The sequence below is a fragment of the Pygocentrus nattereri genome, chromosome 11 (assembly GCF_015220715.1).
Source record: "Pygocentrus nattereri isolate fPygNat1 chromosome 11, fPygNat1.pri, whole genome shotgun sequence".
Taxonomy (NCBI): Eukaryota; Metazoa; Chordata; class Actinopteri; order Characiformes; family Serrasalmidae; genus Pygocentrus; species Pygocentrus nattereri.
This window is the reverse complement of record NC_051221.1, coordinates 36,901,631-36,922,521: the sequence shown is the minus strand read 5'-3', so window position 1 is coordinate 36,922,521 and position 20,891 is coordinate 36,901,631. Positions and strand designations below refer to the sequence as shown.

Here is a 20,891-nt window from a genome sequence, read left to right as displayed (position 1 = left end):
CTCTAGACCTCAACTTGAGTAAAAGTACTAAAGTATTTGCCTTCAAATGTACTTAAGTATAAAGTAAAAGTACTAAAAGAGTAATTCTGGCTCTGATGTCCTGTTATCATTTTTATAACCAGACTGGCTTCATGAACTCATTTCAGGTGAAAGTCCTCCAGCGTCTCTCTTGGTAAACCAGTCTTTTAATAGAACGTCATTAATTAGTGACGCTGACGTCTATTAAAATGATCAGAAGCACAAAACACTGAAGGTAAACAGTTTCCATCAGGAGAACCGAGTGGCTCTGAAATCACTTTTTACACACAAGCAAAGTTTCAGTTTAAGATTACTTTGTAAATTAGTTACAAGTTGAATAAAAACTGGCTTTAAACTCAGGATCACAGATGAGCTCCTTTACTATGTTGATCTGTAGGCGTCTGTTCATAAACATAAACCAGCCCAAACTAATTTACTATAAAATGAAAGTGTTTGTATGAATTCAGAAAAAAAGAAACGCACCAGTCTCGACTGCATATGTGGACATATTTCTATATTGTGCTCTATTTACACAAAGTTAGGTTAGTTCATCATTTAGGTGACGGATGTGCTCCCAAAGTTTTATGCTGCTGTGCTGATGTTGAACCGTGTGCTGCACTGGGTCGGTATGACCAACAGGTCAAAACCAGCTCAGAACAAATTGACCGCTGTGCCCTGATTGGTGCTCTGGCTTTGCACTTCTTTTGTTTTGACATGTTACGTTTTTATACACACAGAAACCAAAAGGAACGACAGATTTCTCAAAATGTAGCAGAGTAAAAAGTCAGATATTAGACTCTGAAATGTAGTGGAGTGAAAGTTGCTCAAAATGGAAAAACTTAAAGTACAGATACAAGAAAAAAACTAAGTACAGTAACGAATTACATTTACTTAGTTACTGTCCACCACTGGTCACGGACCCTAATGACCATGGCCTATACACATTTTCTCATCAAATTCACTATAAATCTCTACTTGTGTGTCAGTTTTCACACGTGATCATTCTAAGATCAGATCTGCATAGGAAAGTAATAAAGTGGACCCCTGATATGGATCAAGAGGGGCTTGACTGTTCAGTCCTTTGAAGTGGGATTAAGTAACATGTCAGACTGCACAGAACGCCTCTCCGCTAACTGAGGTGATCTTTGTTCACAGTAAACCTGCTGAATCCAATAAGTCATTTCTGAAATTGGTAGTATTCCATAAAGTGAGATTTTCCAGCCAGACAATCCAAAAGTCATTACTGTTTAATAAGAGGAAAAAGGAAGCCATGCTTTATGAAAAGCCTCAATCGTTTTATGCTGGAATCATAACACACTGCTTTGTCAGGTGTAAACGCAAAGGGAAGAACATGAAATTACCAATGAACTCAATTATTGCACACACACGTTTAAACGTCATTACTAAACTCAGAATAATAGTTATAGCATTCATTCCTAACTAATCTGTCACTCTCCCAATCACAATCTTTGAGCTTTTAAAAAGTAAAAATTAATGAAACAGTCGCTCTAATTTTCTGTCAAGCTACTTGTTCAAAATAGATTTTATACTTCAATCTCTACACCGTCATTAGGACAGTATTAAACAGTACATGATAAACACTAACAAGTATTCATAAATGTACAGTTTTTACATTTCTGGCAGACAAAGATGACCATTATCATCATACCCTGCACAGAACCCAGCTCTGAACATACTGACTGCTTTAAAATGACTGTCTCAGGATACTAAAACAACTATAGGGGGGGGAAAAAAAAAGGTGGTCAAAACAAATATGAAGGGGTAACTGACAGCCTGTTTATTTTAGTGACCTGGGAGGTAAATAAATACAATGGTTGTGCAGTACAGCAGCTTGGGGAGTTAAGCTGCGTTTACACCAACAGCTCAGTTACTATTTCACTGACAAGCTGTCCACGTCCTCCCTAAAACTACTGTTCATGATTCACAGACACACGCAGTCAATCTCAATCTGAATCTCCAACAGGAATAACAGAGCCAATGCACATTTATTAAGGACTTCAAGATTCTGAAGCATTAAAAAAAAAGCAAAATGAAGACGAACTTTAATGCTGTTACTTCATTAAGGTCCATGGGACAGACAGAGAGAGAGCGAGAGAGCGAGAGAGCGAGAGAGAGAGAGAGAGAGAGAGAGAGAGAGAGAGAGAGAGAGAGAGCGCGAGAGAGAGAGAGAGAGAGAGAGAGAGAGAGAGAGAGCGCGAGAGACAGATCCAGAAGTACCACTCTGTTCATGTGATTCACCACTTACAGCTACTCCACAGACTGAAAAAAATGCCTGCAATGTAATCAAACACAGCTAAAGATCTTAAAGTAAAGAGTTACCCCCCCCATCCTACCCCTCAATACACATTTGCTCATGTTTACAGCAGCCCCCCCAACCCCCCACCTCAAAAAAAAAAGCAATTAAAGGGCAGTTGCACTATATGAAATCCAAATTAAACAAAATATGCAATCTATAGAAAAATCTTCATTATTGTCTGCAAATATGAAAAGAAGCTCCAGTCATATCAGCCTGTGTAGGCCATTTTTGGAGAAATTGCACTTGTGCGGGCGTCAGAGCAGTCTCCCTCAGTTTTTGTCCGTTTTGTTCTTGCGAACGTGCTTGTATTTGTCGACGTATGCTTTGACAAGGTTGGCCACTTTATCGGCATTAACCTCTCCACTCTTGCTGTGGCAGACCTGAAAAAAAAAAAAGCAAAGCACGAAATCAGACCTTAAAACAGAGACGATGATCAGGGTTTTCTAACCATCATAAATCACACTACTGCACTGCCACTATGTAAAGTACTCATGGTGTGCAGGTCATGGTTTTATGTTCATGTTTCTCACATCAACAGAAAACTGCAGTTCTGCTGCTCATCGGAAGAAAAACTGACTGCAGTGGTCATTTTCTTTTAACTTAAAGGCAATATACCTAGAAGTGCCAGTGTATCAGGTACCAAGTAGGGAGCCACATCTCCTTTGGCCTGAATACTTCAGTATGCTTGCTGTTGTATGTTGTACCGAATGTTGCTGCTAATTGGACGACTGCAGTCTTGGTGAGAAGAGGGTTGAGATCCAGGGACTATGCAGGCTGAACAAACAATGAAAACTGGCACCACTGGGCTACGCCAGTCTAAAACAGGATGCCTCCAAGGACGTGCGCCAAATTCCCATGCCTCAATCAGTGTATAAGCAATGCGAGTGTGTCCAATCAGGTAACACTTCTATCTTCTCCTCAACTGTCCAGTTTTGATGCTCCTTTGCAGTAGGGATGTGCATTCTGACTGACTTCTACATTTGAGTATCCGTAAGGGATAATGAACAGAAAAACGTTAACTGCATGGTGGAGGGCAAAAAAAAGACTGGTTGAAAATATAAGCTCACCTTTTCAGGTGAAAGTACTGGTTCCTGAAATAACTAAAGAAAATCTGGTTTCATGTTGGAGGAGTAACAGGATTCCTCCTGAGTTAATAAGCTATTAAACTAGAGCTAATAACACAAAATAGTTTGACAGATAAATATATTCTCACCGTTTCTGGACCTCCCTAATGCCAGCTAAAGTAGCACTAGTCGCACCAGGACACGCAGTCTCTGCCTTATCAGCCACTTCCTTAACAATGCATGTCCTTGGCAACGCGTGCAAGACAAGACACTTGTGTTTGAGGAGCAAACTCATCACATTTTACTGTACTGTTGAACATAAAATTACCATCTGGCTGACCAGTTGGTCTGTATGTTTTCTGTCTTCCCATGTTGGAACATACTAAATACCTGAATAAGTGACTTCAGTATTTCAATACTAGCAACTCGAATAATGAACTGAGTACTCAAGAACCCGTGTACATTTCACTGGCATCACCACCAGACACAGTCCTGGTCGTTGGTATGACAAGTTGTACCCCATTCAGGACAAAGTCTGAGAAGTGGCATGTTCTGCCATGAAGTTTTGCACACCGATGTTGAATTTGGATGCGATTTCTGCAGCTGGTCTGTTTGCTGGGCAAGCCTTCAACACCCTTTGATCCACAAACTGCTTTGTTTTTTCACACTATTCTTAGTAAGACCTTGAAATGTTTGCGCGTGAAAGACGCAGAATGTTCGCTGTTTGAAAGCTATGATGTCACATTCAAAGTTACCCGTTTTGCCCATTCCACAGCTCAATGGAACGGTGAATAATGCTAGAAACGCTGGTCTGCCTCATTTGTACCACACAGCGGAGTCACGTGATATACGACAGACTGGAAGGTACAACTTGTACAAAGGTTAAGGAGGGTGCCTAATTAACTGACAACTCAAATGTATCTGCAGCCTTGAGACACTCTGGTGTCTACAAATAGCAATATGATCTATAAAATTATCAATTTTACTGGGAGAGCTAATTCCATCCAAGACAATATACTGTTTGTTTTTTAAACTTCATAACCTGTCCGATAACATATGTGTTTCAGAGCTACATACCATGTTTCTCCATGAGCACCAAATATGTCAGGACCTGTATGGTCCTTCCACCCACAACTGAAAGAGTGGCAGGTGGATACATCATAACACTTAGCCTACATACACTAAATGGCCAAAATATGGTCTTCCAACCATCTCATTAGTAGGAGTTTGCCAAATGGCTCACTCCAAAAACCAAGGCCATTAATATGACATTAAGACATCAGGCTGCCAGAGAGAGAAGTGTGATTCATCGCTCCAGAGAAAGCACTTCCACATGTCCAGAGACTAATAGCCGTGTTCTTTACACCAATTCATCTATGAAGCTTTCAGCACTAGAGTTCTTGAGCAGACGGAAGCAGTTTAGCCACGTGCAATTTTTACACAAAGTGTCCTTCAGCACTCTGTGGTTCAGTTCTGTGAGGTTGTTCAACTGACTTTTTGGAAAGGTGGCATTTTATGACGCCGTCATGCTGAAATTCACTGAGCTCTCTTCAGCACAACCCATTCTGCTGCCAGGGTTGACTAGAGTCTGTATTGCTGTACATTTGATATTATGTACTTGATGGCAGCAGTTGTGGCTGAAATAGCCAAGCCTAATAAACAAACAGCACGTCCACATACTTTTGGCCATTTAGTGCGCTTATCTCAGTTACTCAAGGACTTGCCACCTGCACATCAAACTTAACCTGCAGAGAGACAGTAAAACAAATGCTCACTTACTTTTTCTACAGCTTTGCGTACAATCTCTTTGTATTCTTCCTTGGTGATATCCTTCTTCTGATAGTATGGCTTGATGGCTGCTTTCACCTCAGTGATGGCTCTTTCCTGAATCTGTAATTTCTGTGTCATAATTCAATGTCAAGTTTGACAGAACACCACTTAAAGTAAAACTAGCTTTCTGGTTTACGACTAAACATGCGAGTATCTGGTAATTTAGTATACCATGATATTAAACATGCACAGAAGCGTTATTGTGGACACCTAGAAATGCAGTCGATGCAATTTTTACCATAGAGTTTTAGATGAGCAGATCAGCTCTATTTCCAGACGCTCCCACTACACTGCCGTGCTCTGATTATGCAATACATTCGTTTCTCTGAGCAGAGCTCGTAAACAGTCACAACATAGCCTGGTTTTGTTTAAAAAGCAGCTCAGCAGACTGAAAACAGGCTACTAGGCAAATCCAGTAAGTTCAGTTAAGTTCAAAACTGAAACATTTACTGAAGAATTCACTGCACAACAGGAACATACAAAGCACAAAAAGTCACTGGGACCTCTGTAACCAGCTTTGTTTGTTAAAGTCCACCTGTAGACTAGGTGTTGTACTGAGCCAAGCTTGGGTATATGTGACAATGTCAAATATGCACTAGCAGAAATCAGAACGCAACATTAAGCACTGCTATGCAACTATATGTGTCACATGTTCTTGATAATCTGCAATGTCACAGGTAGTAAGTAGCAGCATGTTCTATGCTCCAACATAAAGCAATGTCAGCTCCACAGCTTTCGGTAAAAGGTCTCTATGCTCTACATTAAGGCTCTCAAGTTAAGTCTTAACTGCAAATAATCTCGTATGATAATGATACCTAGTAAGTACCATTATGTGGGCTTCCTTTTTTTTTTTTATTTAAAATGATTATTCAGTTGAACATTTGGCACACAAAGATTTTATAAACACAATCATAAAATTATTGTGAAAGGTTAGGCAATAATCATGCTAAAAAATTTATAGCGGTACATGCCCACAGAAGACCTGAACCGAAACCACTTACCTTTTCTTTCTTGGAGCTGTCTGCATGGGCTTTGCTGTGAGACGGGGGTTGAGTAGTGGAAGATGGCTGGGCTACACTCGGTGTGCTGGTAGGCTGAGCCTGCAGTGGTGCTGCCTTGTTTGCTGTCACTTTCAAGGGGACTTTTGCTGGCACAGCGAAACTTGTAATGACCTGGGGAAAGGCACACACACACACACATTCAAATCCTATACAGTTCCCAACAGCCATTTTACTTCAGTCCACCACGACCATGTAACGTTAAGCTATGCCTCTACCACCACAACAAAAATGAGGCAGAAACAAAAGTCTGGAAAGACCAACAGTATATGGATAACCAACCTGAGGGAGGCTTTCAGCTGGCAGAACAGTAAGGCTGCCCTGCTGTACGGGGGGAGGTGGTGGAGGGGGCGGTGGCAGACTCTGCACAGCTATGGAAGGTATGGGTAGAGGAGGTCCTGGCGGATGCAGGTGTACAGGTATCTGAGGGGGCATGGCAAATGGAGGGGGCTGAAGACCGACAGTAGGGACTCGTGGCCCCAGTGGCCCCACTGGGTAGCGCAAGACTCCCATTGCATTGAGTTGGTGGGGCATTACAGCAGGTGGGGCTGGTACTGCTTCATTAGGTAGATGGGTACTTGGCTCACTCTGTGGAGGATCTGAAATAAAAGTTTAAATTATGTGGACATGGCTAAGTACACATAATAATGGACAACAAAACTATCCTGACCAGTACTGAGTACCACAGACTTAAACCTTGCTGCTAATATTTAAGTGACCAGATCTGTGTCACATTAGACAAAAAAAGCTTTATGATGTTTTCAAAGCTGTGGGAGTCACATCTGAAATCAGATCTCAGCTACCTTTGTATGTACTTCTAGATCAGATTCATATTCTGACCTTAATGATAACTCAGTGATCATATTAGAATAAAATTAAGAGCACATGTAAACAAGTGAGCTAATACGCTCAATCTTTGGAATAATATCATACATACATGTAACTAATAAATAAAAAACACATTTCTAGCAAAAACATACCTGTTTGTTTGGAGAAACCAGCTGCTGGCTGGTCCTCTTCTTGTCTATTCCAGATGCTGCCACCTGGCCCAGGCCCTCGTTCTCTTCGCGAGTAGTAGTTCTGTACATCAGCAGGCAGAGTTCGGCGCACTGCCCAGCTGGAAGCAGAGGACCAACCTGACCGATCCAAAGGTGTATCAGAGCTCTCCGGCTCTTTCCTTTTCCCTCCGGGTCTGTTCTCATTAAAGCGACTGTAAGAGTCACTCCCTGCATTATTTGTCATCCCTGAGAAAGAGTTACGTTGCCCACCCCGACCACGTCCACCGCCACGCCCATGTTCAAAGTTCCAACCTCCTCGTGACCAAGAGTCTGCTGGAGCATCAGAATTCTCCTCCAAACGCTGCTCGCGCTCCCTGCTGTCAGCATTCCCCCACGACCTTTCCTTCACCCAGTGTGGATTTTCAGACTGACCTCTGTCTGGCGAGGTCTCTTGGAAGTTACCGTTGCCTGAGCTGGGCTCTCTTGCTGAAAACTGATTGTGTCTCTCTGCATTGTTCCTCCAGCTGGAGTTGCGGTAGGTACGCGCACCCCGCCAGCCTTCGCCTCCCCAAGAATCTCTTTTCCGTGGTGACTGTGCCCCTTGATCAATGCGTTCTGGAGATAGACTTCGGCGATTTGGCCTGTTTCTCGACCTTGAGCGTGATCTTGAGCGACTTCTAGAACGACTACGAGATCGCCTCCGGCTTCGCCGGTCTCTGCTGCGATTCCGCCTAGAGCTACCTCGGTCACTTTCGTGGTCACGGCCTCGACCCCTGGGCGGTGAGCTTGCATTACGACTGCGATCACGATCCCTTGACCGGGATCTCCGCGACCCTTCCCCTCTAGACTCCCTCTTAGGGGACCAAGTAGTTGTGGGCGAGTGGAAACGAGACTTGCGCTGCCGGCCATCTCTCCTGTCTGAGCCTCTCTGGTCTTTTGAAGGCTCAGACTTTGGCTCATGTGCCTGGTTCTTCTCTTCTTTGTCCTGACTGGAGTTTTGATCAGCAGCAGAGATCTGAGGCACAGGAGCAACACTATTACTCTCAGAAACCTCAGGAAGAAGGGAAGTGTTGTCGGAGCCAGGTGAGTCACAGTCCATAGGAATGGAATCAGTGTTATCTTGATGGCCACTTATGTCCAGAGAACCCTCTTGCTTTGTCTCTGAAGTCACCTGAAGATCTTGATCTTTTATAGAACAGTTATCAGCTGTATGTTCAGGTGAGCAGCTGCCAGATGGAGGAAGTTTGCAGACCTCATCTGTTACACTGTCACATCCATCTGGCTCTTCTGGAGCTTCAGATTCTGGTTTCCAATCAGTTATATTGTCTGAAGAGCTCACTGCTGCAGTAGTCAAATCATCCTCAGGTTGGGCAGTTAAACTGTCAGAGGAGTCACCAGATTCTGCCACATTTATCTGCTCTGCACAGGCAGGAGAGAGATGGTCTTCCTTTTCAACAGATGGTTCTCTCTCAGGCTCTGCAGGTTCTATCTCAGGTGCCTCCTCTTCAGAACAATCCGGCTTCTCTTGAGAGGATATCTGATCGTCCTGACTGTCGTCATTCTCTGTCTTTGTTTCCTCATCACTTTGTTTGAAGAGAGGTGAGTCAGGTTCACTCTCTATTGGATTCACTTGATCCTCAGTGTCCTTTTTCAACTCATCTCCACTATGATCAACTGAATCTGAGCCTACATCCATATCTACTCCTACATCTCCTTGATGAGGACTTGCTTTTGCCTCTTCATCAGTCCCCATTTCAAGCGACTCTTCCACATCAACAGCCATTTTCACTTGACTCCCCTGTTCAGCTTCCTCTTCTTTCTCTTTGTCCTCGTCCTCATTTTCAACTACTGCTTGTCGAGTAGCCTTCTTTTTTGCACCTCCTTTCCTTTTCCTGCCAGGCTTCTGTTTCCCAGCCTGCTTTTCTTTGCTTGTGGAAGCATGCATGTCACTTGATGCACTGCCGGTAGGAGAGGAGGAGTCAGAGTCTGACTGTGACTGCTGAGACTGAGTGGACAACGGCTCCTCATTCACACCTTTTCTCTTTCTGGTAGAGCGCTGAGACGCAACGTTCTTTTCTTGATTGGTAGAGCTTTTTGATCCAGATCCTCTCGTACCCTTTCTTCCCTCACCTTTGGAACATGTGACTGCACAAACCTTTCCATAAAGAACTGGGAGATGCAAAACAAGTTATAAATTACCTTAAAGGTTGGCAACCAAATCAGTGTATGAAATAAAATGTCACTTTCTACTCTTCTAGGGAGAAAGACTGCCATTATACAAGGGCACGTTTCAAAGAACTTACCCGAGATACCAGATCTCAGTGGACATGGAGAGGTAGATGGTATGACGTGGGGTTGCTGAGGAAGTGCATGAGCATGAGGGCAGTGTCTGGAAAGAATGCTGATTCCAGAAAGAAAGATAATGACTTAATAAATACAATGAACTACAAAGCTACTTGAATAAGACTGTAATTAATACAAATCGTAATTTCAAAAAGTGTTATGACACTCTGGTTGGCTATAACTGATAATCGTGCAAGTCTGATGCTCAAACAAAAAAAAGGTATTACCAGAGATGGGGGAGTAGCAAAGTAGCGCACTACTTTTTTTGTAGCTAACTACGAATTTTAGTAGCTAGCAGCTGTAGCTGCTACAGTTTTATGAAAAGCAGCTATTAGCTGTAGTGCCTACAAATTTTTGTGTAGTTATTTTTTTATTTTTTGTAGTTACAGCAAAACTTTTTGCTACAATTTCGCTACAAGCTTCAGTCAATCCACGCAAAATGAACCACAGAACGTGGCCGTTCAGTGGGTTGGTGGCGACTGCGTAAACCTGACAATCTTGGTTGTAAGTATGTCTCAGTATGTGCTGATATACAGGCTGAAAATATAAACCCAAACTCAAACTCACTTCGCTCTGCTTTACCCTTTAGCTCTGCTGTAGCCGCATTTCTCACATCTCAGAAAATTTCTCAGAGAGTTTCTTGTAAAATGTCTCTCAATGTTTGACTTTTTATGAGGTTGAAGTCGCTTCTCATTCGAATTGTCCCATTCCACCTTAAATAGTGCCTGAGGTGCCAGATTGTTCTGCCACGCCATTTAAGGTGGAACAGGAGAATTCGAACGAGAAGCGGGAGAAAAAGAAACTGACTGTTTTGCGAGACGCTGCAGATTTAACATATAAGGAAACCAGCTGAGTGATATATAAATGTGAATAAGTCCATTCATCTCCAAACGATCGATGTTGGTCTTCTCCCTCTTTTCCCTTTCGTTATCTGCGTTGCTATGGTGACCAACAGTCTGCACGTCAGTCTTCAGCGTTAAAGGTGAGGATTATTAATCCAAATGAGGATTATTAAGTTATTTTACCTAGAAATCTAGTTCTTTTCTGTTGAAATCTAGTTCTGGGCTAGTTCCTACAAATCTAGTTCTGCTGTGGAGCTGCAGCCGTGGAGAGATTATTCAAGCCTGATTCTCACCCCTAACAGAGCCAGAGTCGATGAGGATTTTGAGGCTAAAGTGTTGCTGAAGTTTAATACAGACTCTAAATGTTATGTCTGTATATAGACCAATCAGGCATAACATTATGGCCACCTTCTTGTTTTTATGCTCATTGTCCATTTTATCAGCTCTACTTACTGTATAGCTGCACTTTGTAGTTCTACAGTTACAGACTGTAGTCCATCTGTTTCTCTGATACTTTGTTAGCCCACTTTTACCTTATTCTTCAGTGGTCAGGACCCCCCATGGACCCTCACAGAGCAGGTACTATTTGGGTGGTGGATCATTCCCAGCACTGCAGTAACACTAACGTGGTGGTAGTGGTGTGTTAGTGTATGTTGTCCTGGTATGAGTGGATCAGACACAGCGGTGCTGCTGGAGTTTTAAACACTGTGTCCACTCTATTAGACACACCTGCGCTGTCGGTTCACCCCGTAGATGTAAAGCCAGAGACGACATCTCTTGCTGTACAATACGAGCTAATCATCCTCTAGTCCTTCATCAGTGGTCACAGGACGCTGCCCACAGGACGCTGTTGTCTGGATATGTTTGGTTGGTGGACAATTCTCAATCCAGCAGTGACACTGAGGTATTTAAAAACTCCAGCAGCACCGCTGTGTCTGATCCACTCAGACCAGTACAACACCACCACATCAGTGTTACTGCTGTGCTGAGAATGATCCACCACCCAAACAGTACCTGGTCCATGGGGGGTCCTGACCACTGAAGAACAGGGTAAAAGGGGGCTAACAAAGTATCAGAGAAACAGATGGACTACAGTCTGTAACTGTAGAGCTACAAAGTGCTCCTATATAGTAAGTGTAGCTGATAAAATGGACAATGAGTGTAAAAACAAGGAGGTGGTCAGAATGTTATGCCTGACCGGTGTATCTTGCTGAAATGTTCAAATTGGAGCACTTTCATTTCAACAGCAGAAAATATTTTGCACAAAATTCTCTGGTTTGTATTTGGTTATTTTTGCTGATTTTTTGTTAGGAAAAACCTGAAGTGACTGACGTTCCATTTAGTCTTAATTTGTGTTGGATATCACACCTTTGGGTGGGTAAGTTTGATTGTTGATTATTCATGATCTCTTTGTATATTTGCAGCTTTTCATTTGTATGTTTCTTTCTGGCACAGGATTAAACGCAGTGCTTTGTTCACACTGTCAGTTGGGCCTGTTTGGTGTGTCAGATTCACAAACATTGTCAGTCACGCTTTGAAAGTAGCTAAAAAGTAATGCACTACTTCTCAAAAAGTAGCTAAAAAGCAGCCACTACTCTTTCTGCAAAAGGAGCTAAATTGGAGCTAGCTACACATTTTGGGAAAGTAGCTACTAACTGCTCATTTTTCAATAGCTATCCCAACCCTGGTTATTACATATAACCGAGGGGTGTGAGTGATTTCTCACCTTGCCGGGTGTGTAGATGAAGTGAGTACAGGAACATGCAGCCATTGATGCTCCGTCATATTTCTCCGACACAGTCTCCATTCCTCGTCTACTGGCTCCTCCTCGGACACTACAGACTCTGTGCTGCAGAGCAATATCAATAACGATTATTCACATTCATTTTAAATGGACCGTTTAAACAAAAGCCACTGAAAGCATCACTGGTCTTGTCATTAAAAAACGACTACACTGAACTGTGAACGAGTTAGCGCACATCAAGTGAAGCATGGAGAATATTCAGTATTCCGTTCCCATTTAAAATGCTGCAGTACCCAGGACTAGGACTAGGCTTAATTCCATGTTCAAAAATGTGTAGACACCTGTTCATGGAATATTTGTTCATTTGTATAGCTTGCAACCCATTTACTGCAGTAATAGCCTCTATTCTTCTTGAAAGATTTTAGTTACAGATTTAAATGTATTCGGCAACAACTGATGTTAGATTTGTGATTGATGATCTGGACCAAACACGACTCATTCCAATAGTATATGATGGTGTTCCATCACTCCACTGACCACAAACTTGACTGTTCCACAGAGTCAAGACCCTGTGCTGCAAGCTGCAACCGTACCCATATTACAGCACTGACCACAAACTTGACTGTTCCACAGAGTCAAGACCCTGTGCTGCAAGCTGCAACCGTACCCATATTACAGCACTGTGAAGCTCAAAAGATCTATTTTATTGACAGTGAGCAAAAGAGGGGATAATTTGATATTTTCAAGCCATATTTTTATGGTGTTTATTCACTGTCAAACACTGCCAGTTAGTTTCTACCACCAGTCCGCTTTGTCATTGCAGTTTGCCTATGCTACAATATATTTGGTGACTTTTTTTGACAAAAAAATGCATTCAATTAAAACAAGTTTCAAGTCATTTAAAAACTGTTTTTTTGTGACAAACACTCCAGCAATTAGTGCACATACTAGTTGGTCTCTTTGAAACCTGCGTTACTTAAAAACTCTAGCATTATTTAGCTGTAAAAGACGTGTTGTTCCTAGTGACGCATCGACACCTTCCCCCCGCCCCACAGCAGGAGTTCACATTTTTCAGTACTTGCCAATACCATACTAAGCAACATAATTACGTCACTGTTAGTATAAATGAGTGTAATGTACCTTGACAGTTAAATCATGAAAATCTAACTGATTTTAAATGACATGCATTAGCTAACTATGCTACATTAGTTACCTTGGATCACGTAGCGCTGCCGTGGAGAAGAGCGTGCGAGTTTGTTCCTTGTCAGAAAATTAACAAAAAAGGCTTTAAGTTAAAGGAATCACATCTGAGGCTAACGCTCACTTGAGGAGTTTTACGACGGAAGCGTTTTGTTTGGCTGGTTGAGCTGTAACTAAAACATCCTCTGAATCCAGATCTACGCTGTGTGATTTTAAAACTCTTGTTCTTTGGTAACTCACACCATCTATTTGCACAGACCATCATGTACGGACAACGCTTGCCTTTTACACACTGTATGAAAACGCTTGGTCTATGCTACCTAAAAAGCACTCAGTCCATGAACAATTTCAAATAAAACTGTTTCACACAGCTTTATGTGAAACATGCTGCACACCGACTACTGAACACAGAGAAATAGAACGGTGCTGGTAACACTGTGCACTGAAGCTAAAAGTCAGGAGGTGAAGTACATGGTAGACAATACAGTCTCTCTACAGCCTATATTGCAAAAACCATAACATTTCTCTGTGTGATCAGACTCTCCTTCACTGACCGCTGGTGTCATTTGTTCACTGGTGTGGCCCTGTACACTCATCTTACTTCACAGGGTATCAGTGCGTATCTGAATATTGGTACCGATTAATTTTTATGACTGTGAGTAAACAAGCACAGTATGAGCCCCATACCTGATACTGATATCAATGCACACCTAGCTGTTGCACCTCTTTTATAGCTGAAACAGCTGGAAACTGTTAATCAACCTAATGCCTTACCTGCCTAGGTGTCTTTGTCATTGTGTTTTAGTACTTACATGATTTGGGTCAGCATGTTGAGTGTCGCCCCCTGCTGGGCTGAGAGCCCAGGCTGAACATTTTGAGTAAGCAGCTGCGAGTGGCATCTCTCACCTTTCATCTGTAGAGAGAATTAAATGGACTATTTTGCAACATACATTCCTGGATGGAAATATCTTTATACTAATAACATAAATCAAAATAAAACAATGGAAATAGTGTCAGATACAGCAAAACAAACCTTTTTCTTCTTCTGGGCTGAAGAATCAGTATCACCTGTCGGCAGCCAACGTTTACAAATAACTGCATTTTAGTAAACATAACTTTACTGAAAGAAATATTTATTTGTGTGTTTTTTTTTTAATGGACATGATCAGTTTGAAAATTCTTGCAATTGGCAAAGTACATACGTATTTGACGTTTCAGCATAGGCTTAGCGTAGGCTCTTTTCCCCTCCTTCGCTCCCATTTTTATGGTCTCCTCCCTATAGTCAACAATATCAATCAGGTCAAAGGCACAAACACAAGCTTGATATCTATTCAGGGAACTGTATCAGCACATAAGAGAACCAGTTAATATGAAAGGAGATAAATCCACATAAAAGTAAAAACTTACTTTGAAAATCCTCCCACTGTTTGACCATTTTCACGGCTGCATATATCAGTGTTTGATATGCTAGATATTTTCACAGGAATCTGTAGATAGAGGGTAGGCCCATTAGGCCAAGACAAGTAGCAGGAAAGGAATAATCCCCTCTGATAAAGACAGACATGTAGAGAAAAGACCGTGTCTGACCTTGATGAATCCCAGCACAGGGTCTTGTCTGCAGACTGCACTAAAAGGCCTCCGGTCGACTGGGCAGACTTGTACCATCTGTGCCACGTCAGACATGGTAACGTCAAAAGAGTAATCATGATAATTAGGTTTGTGATGTGAAAATGAACGCAGAGATGCAGAAGCACCAACATTAGACATAAAATTATCAAGTAATAATGGATGTGAATAACCTTAGTAAGCCTTGACATGAATTGCAAGTCTCAAGTATAAGGCGTGCTAACAAAAATGACATACTGAGACAAACTAAATGTGAGAATAGTTGTATTTGTGCTCTATGCCTGTATAAGTGAGGCAGACCTGAGACCAGCGCAGGATGCAGCTGAAACAGTAGATGTGGCTGCAGCTGTCAGGCACAGCACGCTCTGCAGGCCTGGGGACGTTCAGACAGATAGGACAGCGCTGGTTCTCCTCATCCTCGGACCCATCCTCTACACCCTGCACACCTAACAATGCAGAGCACAACAGGTTAAAGGGGAACTCTATCAATTTTGAAACATTTTTTACATGATTCTCCTGCTGTGATGTAAAAGTCATTCAGTCAACTCAGAGTGACTGAGTTTCTCTACAACACAGCATTTTACACCAAGCCACTCTGAATGACTATGTTCACATTTTTACTGTTTAATTACACACATGTTGGAAAAAATGGTGGAATTCCCTTGAAAGTTTCCCTTAAATATTAAGCATTAAACTAAGCCATTTTTTTCTCTCTTAAACTCAAAGTAGTAGCATTACTGAGTCAGGAACTGGAAAATATGTCTGTGCATTGTTTTTTTTTCCAGTTAGCCAGATAACTTAAGCTCAAACACAGGAGTGTCCAAAAAGAGAAAAGTTAATGGGCTTTCTAACTTGGCAATCCTTACTTCATTTAAAAATCAGTTGTGCATCCCTACAAATTGGGTGATAACATGCACAGCAAAACTAAGTTAAATAAGAAGAGAATTCGGTTAAAAACCCTAAACATGATTTACTATCAGGATAAATACACCTGATATGTGGGCAGGTATAAATACTGGTTACCGCCTTTCTCTCAGGCTACAGAGGATAATCACACTCACCCTTTCTGGGCCCTATAGGCATCTTTGGCTCAGTGTATGTGCTGCTCCCAGGCTCAGTTTGCTCTGAAATGACAGGAAACAACTAAATCATTATTCAGTAAAGCTGAACACGTTTAGAGAAATTAAACAATATGAAGTCTCGGCTTCTTTTTTCTGTTTTTAACTCTAATTCCAGAAGAGTCTCAGAATAAATTTGAAGACCATAAATTTAAAATGAGACTTATCCTAACGGCATATCTGAGTGGTGCCGGAAACTGAGAAACACCCATTCACTGATTTGTAAATTGTTCTTAAACAGAATGAAATCATATTTTCTGATGAGAAACTGATAGATGTTGCACGTAACAAACTTTTTCATCTTTTCTGTGTGAAAAAACAAAGTAAACACAGTGTTAAATGTGAAAAATATATACTTGATGCACTTCTGAGTGATCTATGTGCTTTTTAATATAGCGAACACGAAGCTGAACGCATATTTTTTCAACCGTGCTTATTTTCTCAACCTTTATCTTCCGACAAACACAGCGTGGAGCGAAGCTGTACTTTCAAGTTAACCACTGGGTATGCGCAACCGTCTGGTGAGCGCCTGAACAAAGCAACACACTCTCCAAATGCTTAACTATCAAATACACGGCACAACTAATGACAGGGATGAAATCTAATTGTTAAAATAATGGTTATGATCTGATTCATTCTGACATTTCATCCTGATAACCACAGTCCTGGGATTCATTAAGGTCAGTTGATCTAATTTTCTAATATTCTGTACAAAAATTTTTTTTAAATCTCTAAAATACACAACCATGGGGAGCTGAGGCAGGAGTCACACATTTGGTTTTGAGATAGATGCTTTCCTCTCCTAAACCTAACCCCAGGAATTCTATTCACTTGGATTTTAGACTTATTTTAGGATTTGGTATTATTTTACATCCATTATTTGCACTTTTCAATCTGTTGCATTTAAATACTTAAATAAAGAAACTTACTTATTTGTTTATTATGAAGACCACTCATGGTGTAATTATCATCAATATTATTCGAATCAACATCATAACAAAGAATAATTTAGCTTATTAGCTTCTAGATCATACGTTTCTATTTAACTGTGATTCATCATAACTTATTATCATTAACACAAACTTTTCACTGCACATTAACTCAAAATGAAACCTTTATTGAACTGAATTGAGAACCATGTCACTGTGTTTGCACACTGTGAAATTAGACCTCTGCATTTAACCCATCCGTGCAGAGCGACACCCGCATACATGCACACTAGTGAACACACACACTAGGGGGCAGTGAGCACACTTGCCCGGAGCAGTGGGCAGACCTATCCACGGCGCCCGGGGAAGCAATCGGGGGTTAGGTGTCTTGCTCAAGTCATTGACTGTCAGCCGAGGAAATCGAACCGGCAACCTTTTAGCCCCTTGTGGGCTCAGTCCAGAACATCAGTTAAACGGGTCAACCCATGATCTTCCCTGCGGATCGCAACGCGATCATTCTTCCTTCACAACAGACAAAGTCTAAAACTTTTCATCCCGACGTCCAGGAGTGTCAACTGCCCCCAGCCCCGGCGACGCCAACCCTCACTCGGTCCCACCCCGGGGCGGTGAATTTCTGGATGGAAGTTCATGAACTGTGAAACATTCACTTTTGAACTCCACTGAACTCCGAGCTCGGCTGAATTTTAGTTAAAGACGCAGAAAAAAACCAAGCTCCGGTCTGAAAACACAGCGGTTCGTTTAGCTGGGTTAGCTAGCGTTAGCTAGCTGCTAAGCTGGGGGTAGTCACTCAGCTAAGTTTACTGTTTACAGGAACAACCAGACACTTGTATTAAAAACAGCAACAATACCAACAACAAATACTCGGTGTAACTGCATCGTTTGTGAACACCATATACAAACGAAAAGCCCCGCCGCTCGTGTTGCTTTTGGGGGGAGTATTTAAACTTTGCACTGGCCGCCACATATCAACATGACCTTTTACCTCCGCCGCTAGGCCCAAGCCTCACCGCTAGACTCTGCACTCTCCTGAGCCTGAAGCTGGGACAGTCCGCCAGGACGGCGCCCGGCCAGCGCCAGCGCCACGCCGCTCATCCCCCAGCACAGCGGTAAACTAACGCTGCTCACCCCCGAGGTACGCTTGGCCGAGTTCAGCGACACCGAAGAACCGAGAAACGGGAGAGTGTTGGCGTCGAGAGCGGGCTGGAAGCTAAAGCTAAGTCGGCTAAAGGCTCGTCGCCCGTCAGGGTGCCGCGCGGGGCGACGATCGGCGCTCAGGCTGCAGACCCGGCTGGCGCCGCTGAACTCTGCGCGGCTGCTAAACCTCCACGCTGAAGTGTAGCGAGCTCGGACACGTCTGCCGAGAGAGGGCGATTTCTGGAGCTGGTGGTGTTGGCTGGCATTTACCGTCCTATTTTAAAGTGAGCCAACTTTTAAAGTCGCTAGCCGAAGAGACTTTTTATCTGAGTGTGCTCGCTAGCAGCGGGTTAGCGGCGCTCTCTCTCGTCGCCAGCAGCCGCCGCAGCTCGCTCTTACCTCGGTACCTTCAGCCTCGGGCTCCGCCTGTTACAGCCAGCTCACTCCCGCGCCGTTACAGCAGCATGCGGTCCGCCACACTGCACCAGGGTCCGCTTGAACGCATGGAGCCGTGCGGCGCTCAGTAGCTACGGGTTTAAAACCTTCCTAGCCACATGTGGGTCAGCTAGCTGTATGTTTGTGTCTCCGCCGCCGAGGGGCGCTGCAGGAGGAGTCTGCGGGGGGCGATGGGAGAATCGTGCGTCACACGTCAGAACGGTTTTGATCAGAGCCGGTTTGAGGGGAGCGCCATGTTCACCTGATTTTCCCGCTGTATCAGAAACACTGACCGCGAGCCGCCAGAGGGCGCCCGCGAGCGAGTTCCTTAATGAATGGGAGTGAATGGAGCTGAAAAACAACAGTTGAGCTCCACTAATCCAGCTGCGTCCGTTAGTCTTACAAAGCAGAAGGAGGCAGTTATTCTGCTGAAGAAGAAAAGGAGAGAACGCCCTCTCTCTCCTACAGCAAGCGGGGTTATTCATAGCAGTAAAGCTTCCCACTCAACACACAGTAGCATTATAGCATTAAAGATAACAAGTGCTGATTGGTTAATATTATTACTACTGAGTGCTGATCGGTTGGCGTTACTGATACTGAGTGCTGATCGGTTGGCGTTACTGCTACTGAGGGCTGATTGGTTGGTTACTGCTACTGAGAGCTGATCGGTTGGCGTTACTGCTACTGAGTGCTGATCGGTTGGCGTTACTGCTACTGAGAGCTGATCGGTTGGCGTTACTGCTACTGAGTGCTGATCGGTTGGCGTTACTGCTACTGAGAGCTGATCGGTTGGCGTTACTGCTACTGAGAGCTGATCGGTTGGCGTTACTGCTACTGAGAGCTGATCGGTTGGCGTTACTGCTACTGAGAGCTGATCGATTGGCGTTACTGCTACTGAGAGCTGATCGGTTGGCGTTACTGCTACTGAGTGCTGATCGGTTGGCGTTACTGCTACTGAGAGCTGATCGGTTGGCGTTACTGCTACTGAGAGCTGATCGGTTGGCGTTACTGCTACTGCGAGCTGATCGGTTGGCGTTACTGCTACAGCGAGCTGATCGGTTGGCGTTACTGCTACTGCGAGCTGATCGGTTGGCGTTACTGCTACTGCGAGCTGATCGGTTGGCGTTACTGCTACTGCGAGCTGATCGGTTGGCGTTACTGCTACTGAGAGCTGATCGGTTGGCGTTACTGCTACTGAGAGCTGATCGGTTGGCGTTACTGCTACTGAGAGCTGATCGGTTGGCGTTACTGCTACTGAGAGCTGATCGGTTGGCGTTACTGCTACTGAGAGCTGATCGCTTGGCGTTACTGCTACTGAGAGCTGATCGCTTGGCGTTACTGCTACTGAGAGCTGATCGCTTGGCGTTACTGCTACTGAGAGCTGATCGCTTGGCGTTACTGCTACTGAGAGCTGATCGCTTGGCGTTACTGCTACTGAGTGCTGATTGCTTGGCGTTACTGCTACTGAGAGCTGATTGGTTAACGTTACTGCTATGTTTAAGCATTTACAAGCAGTTTTTTGCTCAAATGCTCCATATTCACCCATTTATGCTGGTTTCGCTCAGTCCCGTGTTGGCTGGCTTCTCCAGTGTGGGTGGGCTGCTAACTCACTTGCCATAGCAGTGCTGATTGGTTTAACAGTTCTTTGTCTGGAAATGCTCTTTTCTTGTTTGGTAATGTGCTCTTCCACACATTAACAGTTCACTCTTTCCTCCAGTCTTCAGATTTGCAAATATGCTATGGGATACTGTAAATTGTTTCAAAGGTATCCTGAGCATAGTTGCAGTTGCTAAGACCAACTCGGTGAACCAGTTTACTACAGCGCCACCCTGAGGCACATCATTATGTCTGTTTTACCTTAATAGACAGCATAACTTCAGTGTCCTTCTTCTTTCTTTGTACTCTTTTCTCTCGCTTTTCCTGACTGTTCTAATTTAGGTGACATTTTGCGAAAAGTGCTAAAATGTTAGGTGTTTGTTAGTTTAGGTTTAAATCTGAATGTTACAGCCAGCTCACTCCCGCGCCGTTACAGCAGCATGCGGTCCGCCACACTGCACCAGGGTCCGCTTGAACGCATGGAGCCGTGCGGCGCTCAGTAGCTACGGGTTTAAAACCTTCCTAGCCACATGTGGGTCAGCTAGCTGTAGGTGTGTGTCTCCGCCGCCGAGGGGCGCTGCAGGAGGAGTCTGCGGGGGGCGATGGGAGAAAACCAGT

At 43.5% G+C, this 20,891-nt stretch overlaps 1 protein-coding gene across 2 annotated transcripts; it reads right to left on the bottom strand.

Moving 5' to 3' along the window:
• Nucleotides 1–1,247: 1,247 nt before the first annotated feature.
• On the bottom strand, nt 1,248–18,936 carry scaf11 (SR-related CTD-associated factor 11). 2 transcript variants are annotated; one of them, XM_017685969.2, is made up of 15 exons: nt 18,642–18,936; nt 16,102–16,164; nt 15,341–15,486; nt 15,002–15,079; nt 14,822–14,901; nt 14,617–14,690; nt 14,448–14,482; nt 14,227–14,327; nt 12,197–12,319; nt 9,589–9,686; nt 7,268–9,454; nt 6,570–6,886; nt 6,231–6,401; nt 5,179–5,289; nt 1,248–2,715 (listed from the first exon to the last, which is right to left on the bottom strand). In XM_017685969.2, exons 2-15 carry the CDS (start codon nt 16,121–16,123, stop codon nt 2,605–2,607), a joined length of 3,654 nt encoding a protein of 1,217 aa, XP_017541458.1. In that variant the 5' UTR covers nt 16,124–16,164; nt 18,642–18,936; the 3' UTR covers nt 1,248–2,604. The 2 variants fall into 2 exon arrangements, with proteins under 2 accessions (XP_017541458.1, XP_017541457.1); XM_017685968.2 differs by having other exon boundaries at nt 5,179–5,298; nt 18,642–18,934.
• Nucleotides 18,937–20,891: the final 1,955 nt, after the last annotated feature.

Bases quoted from the DNA above. Each gene is read 5' to 3' on its own strand.
- scaf11 (XM_017685968.2), bottom strand. From the start codon at position 16,123: ATGCCTATAGGGCCCAGAAAGG. The intron at 14,483-14,616 runs GTATGTACTTTG...GGCTGCCGACAG, and splicing joins TATGCTGAAACGTCAAATAC to GTGATACTGATTCTTCAGCC. The intron at 6,402-6,569 runs GTTGGTTATCCA...GCCTTTCCCCAG, and splicing joins CAGCTGAAAGCCTCCCTCAG to GTCATTACAAGTTTCGCTGT.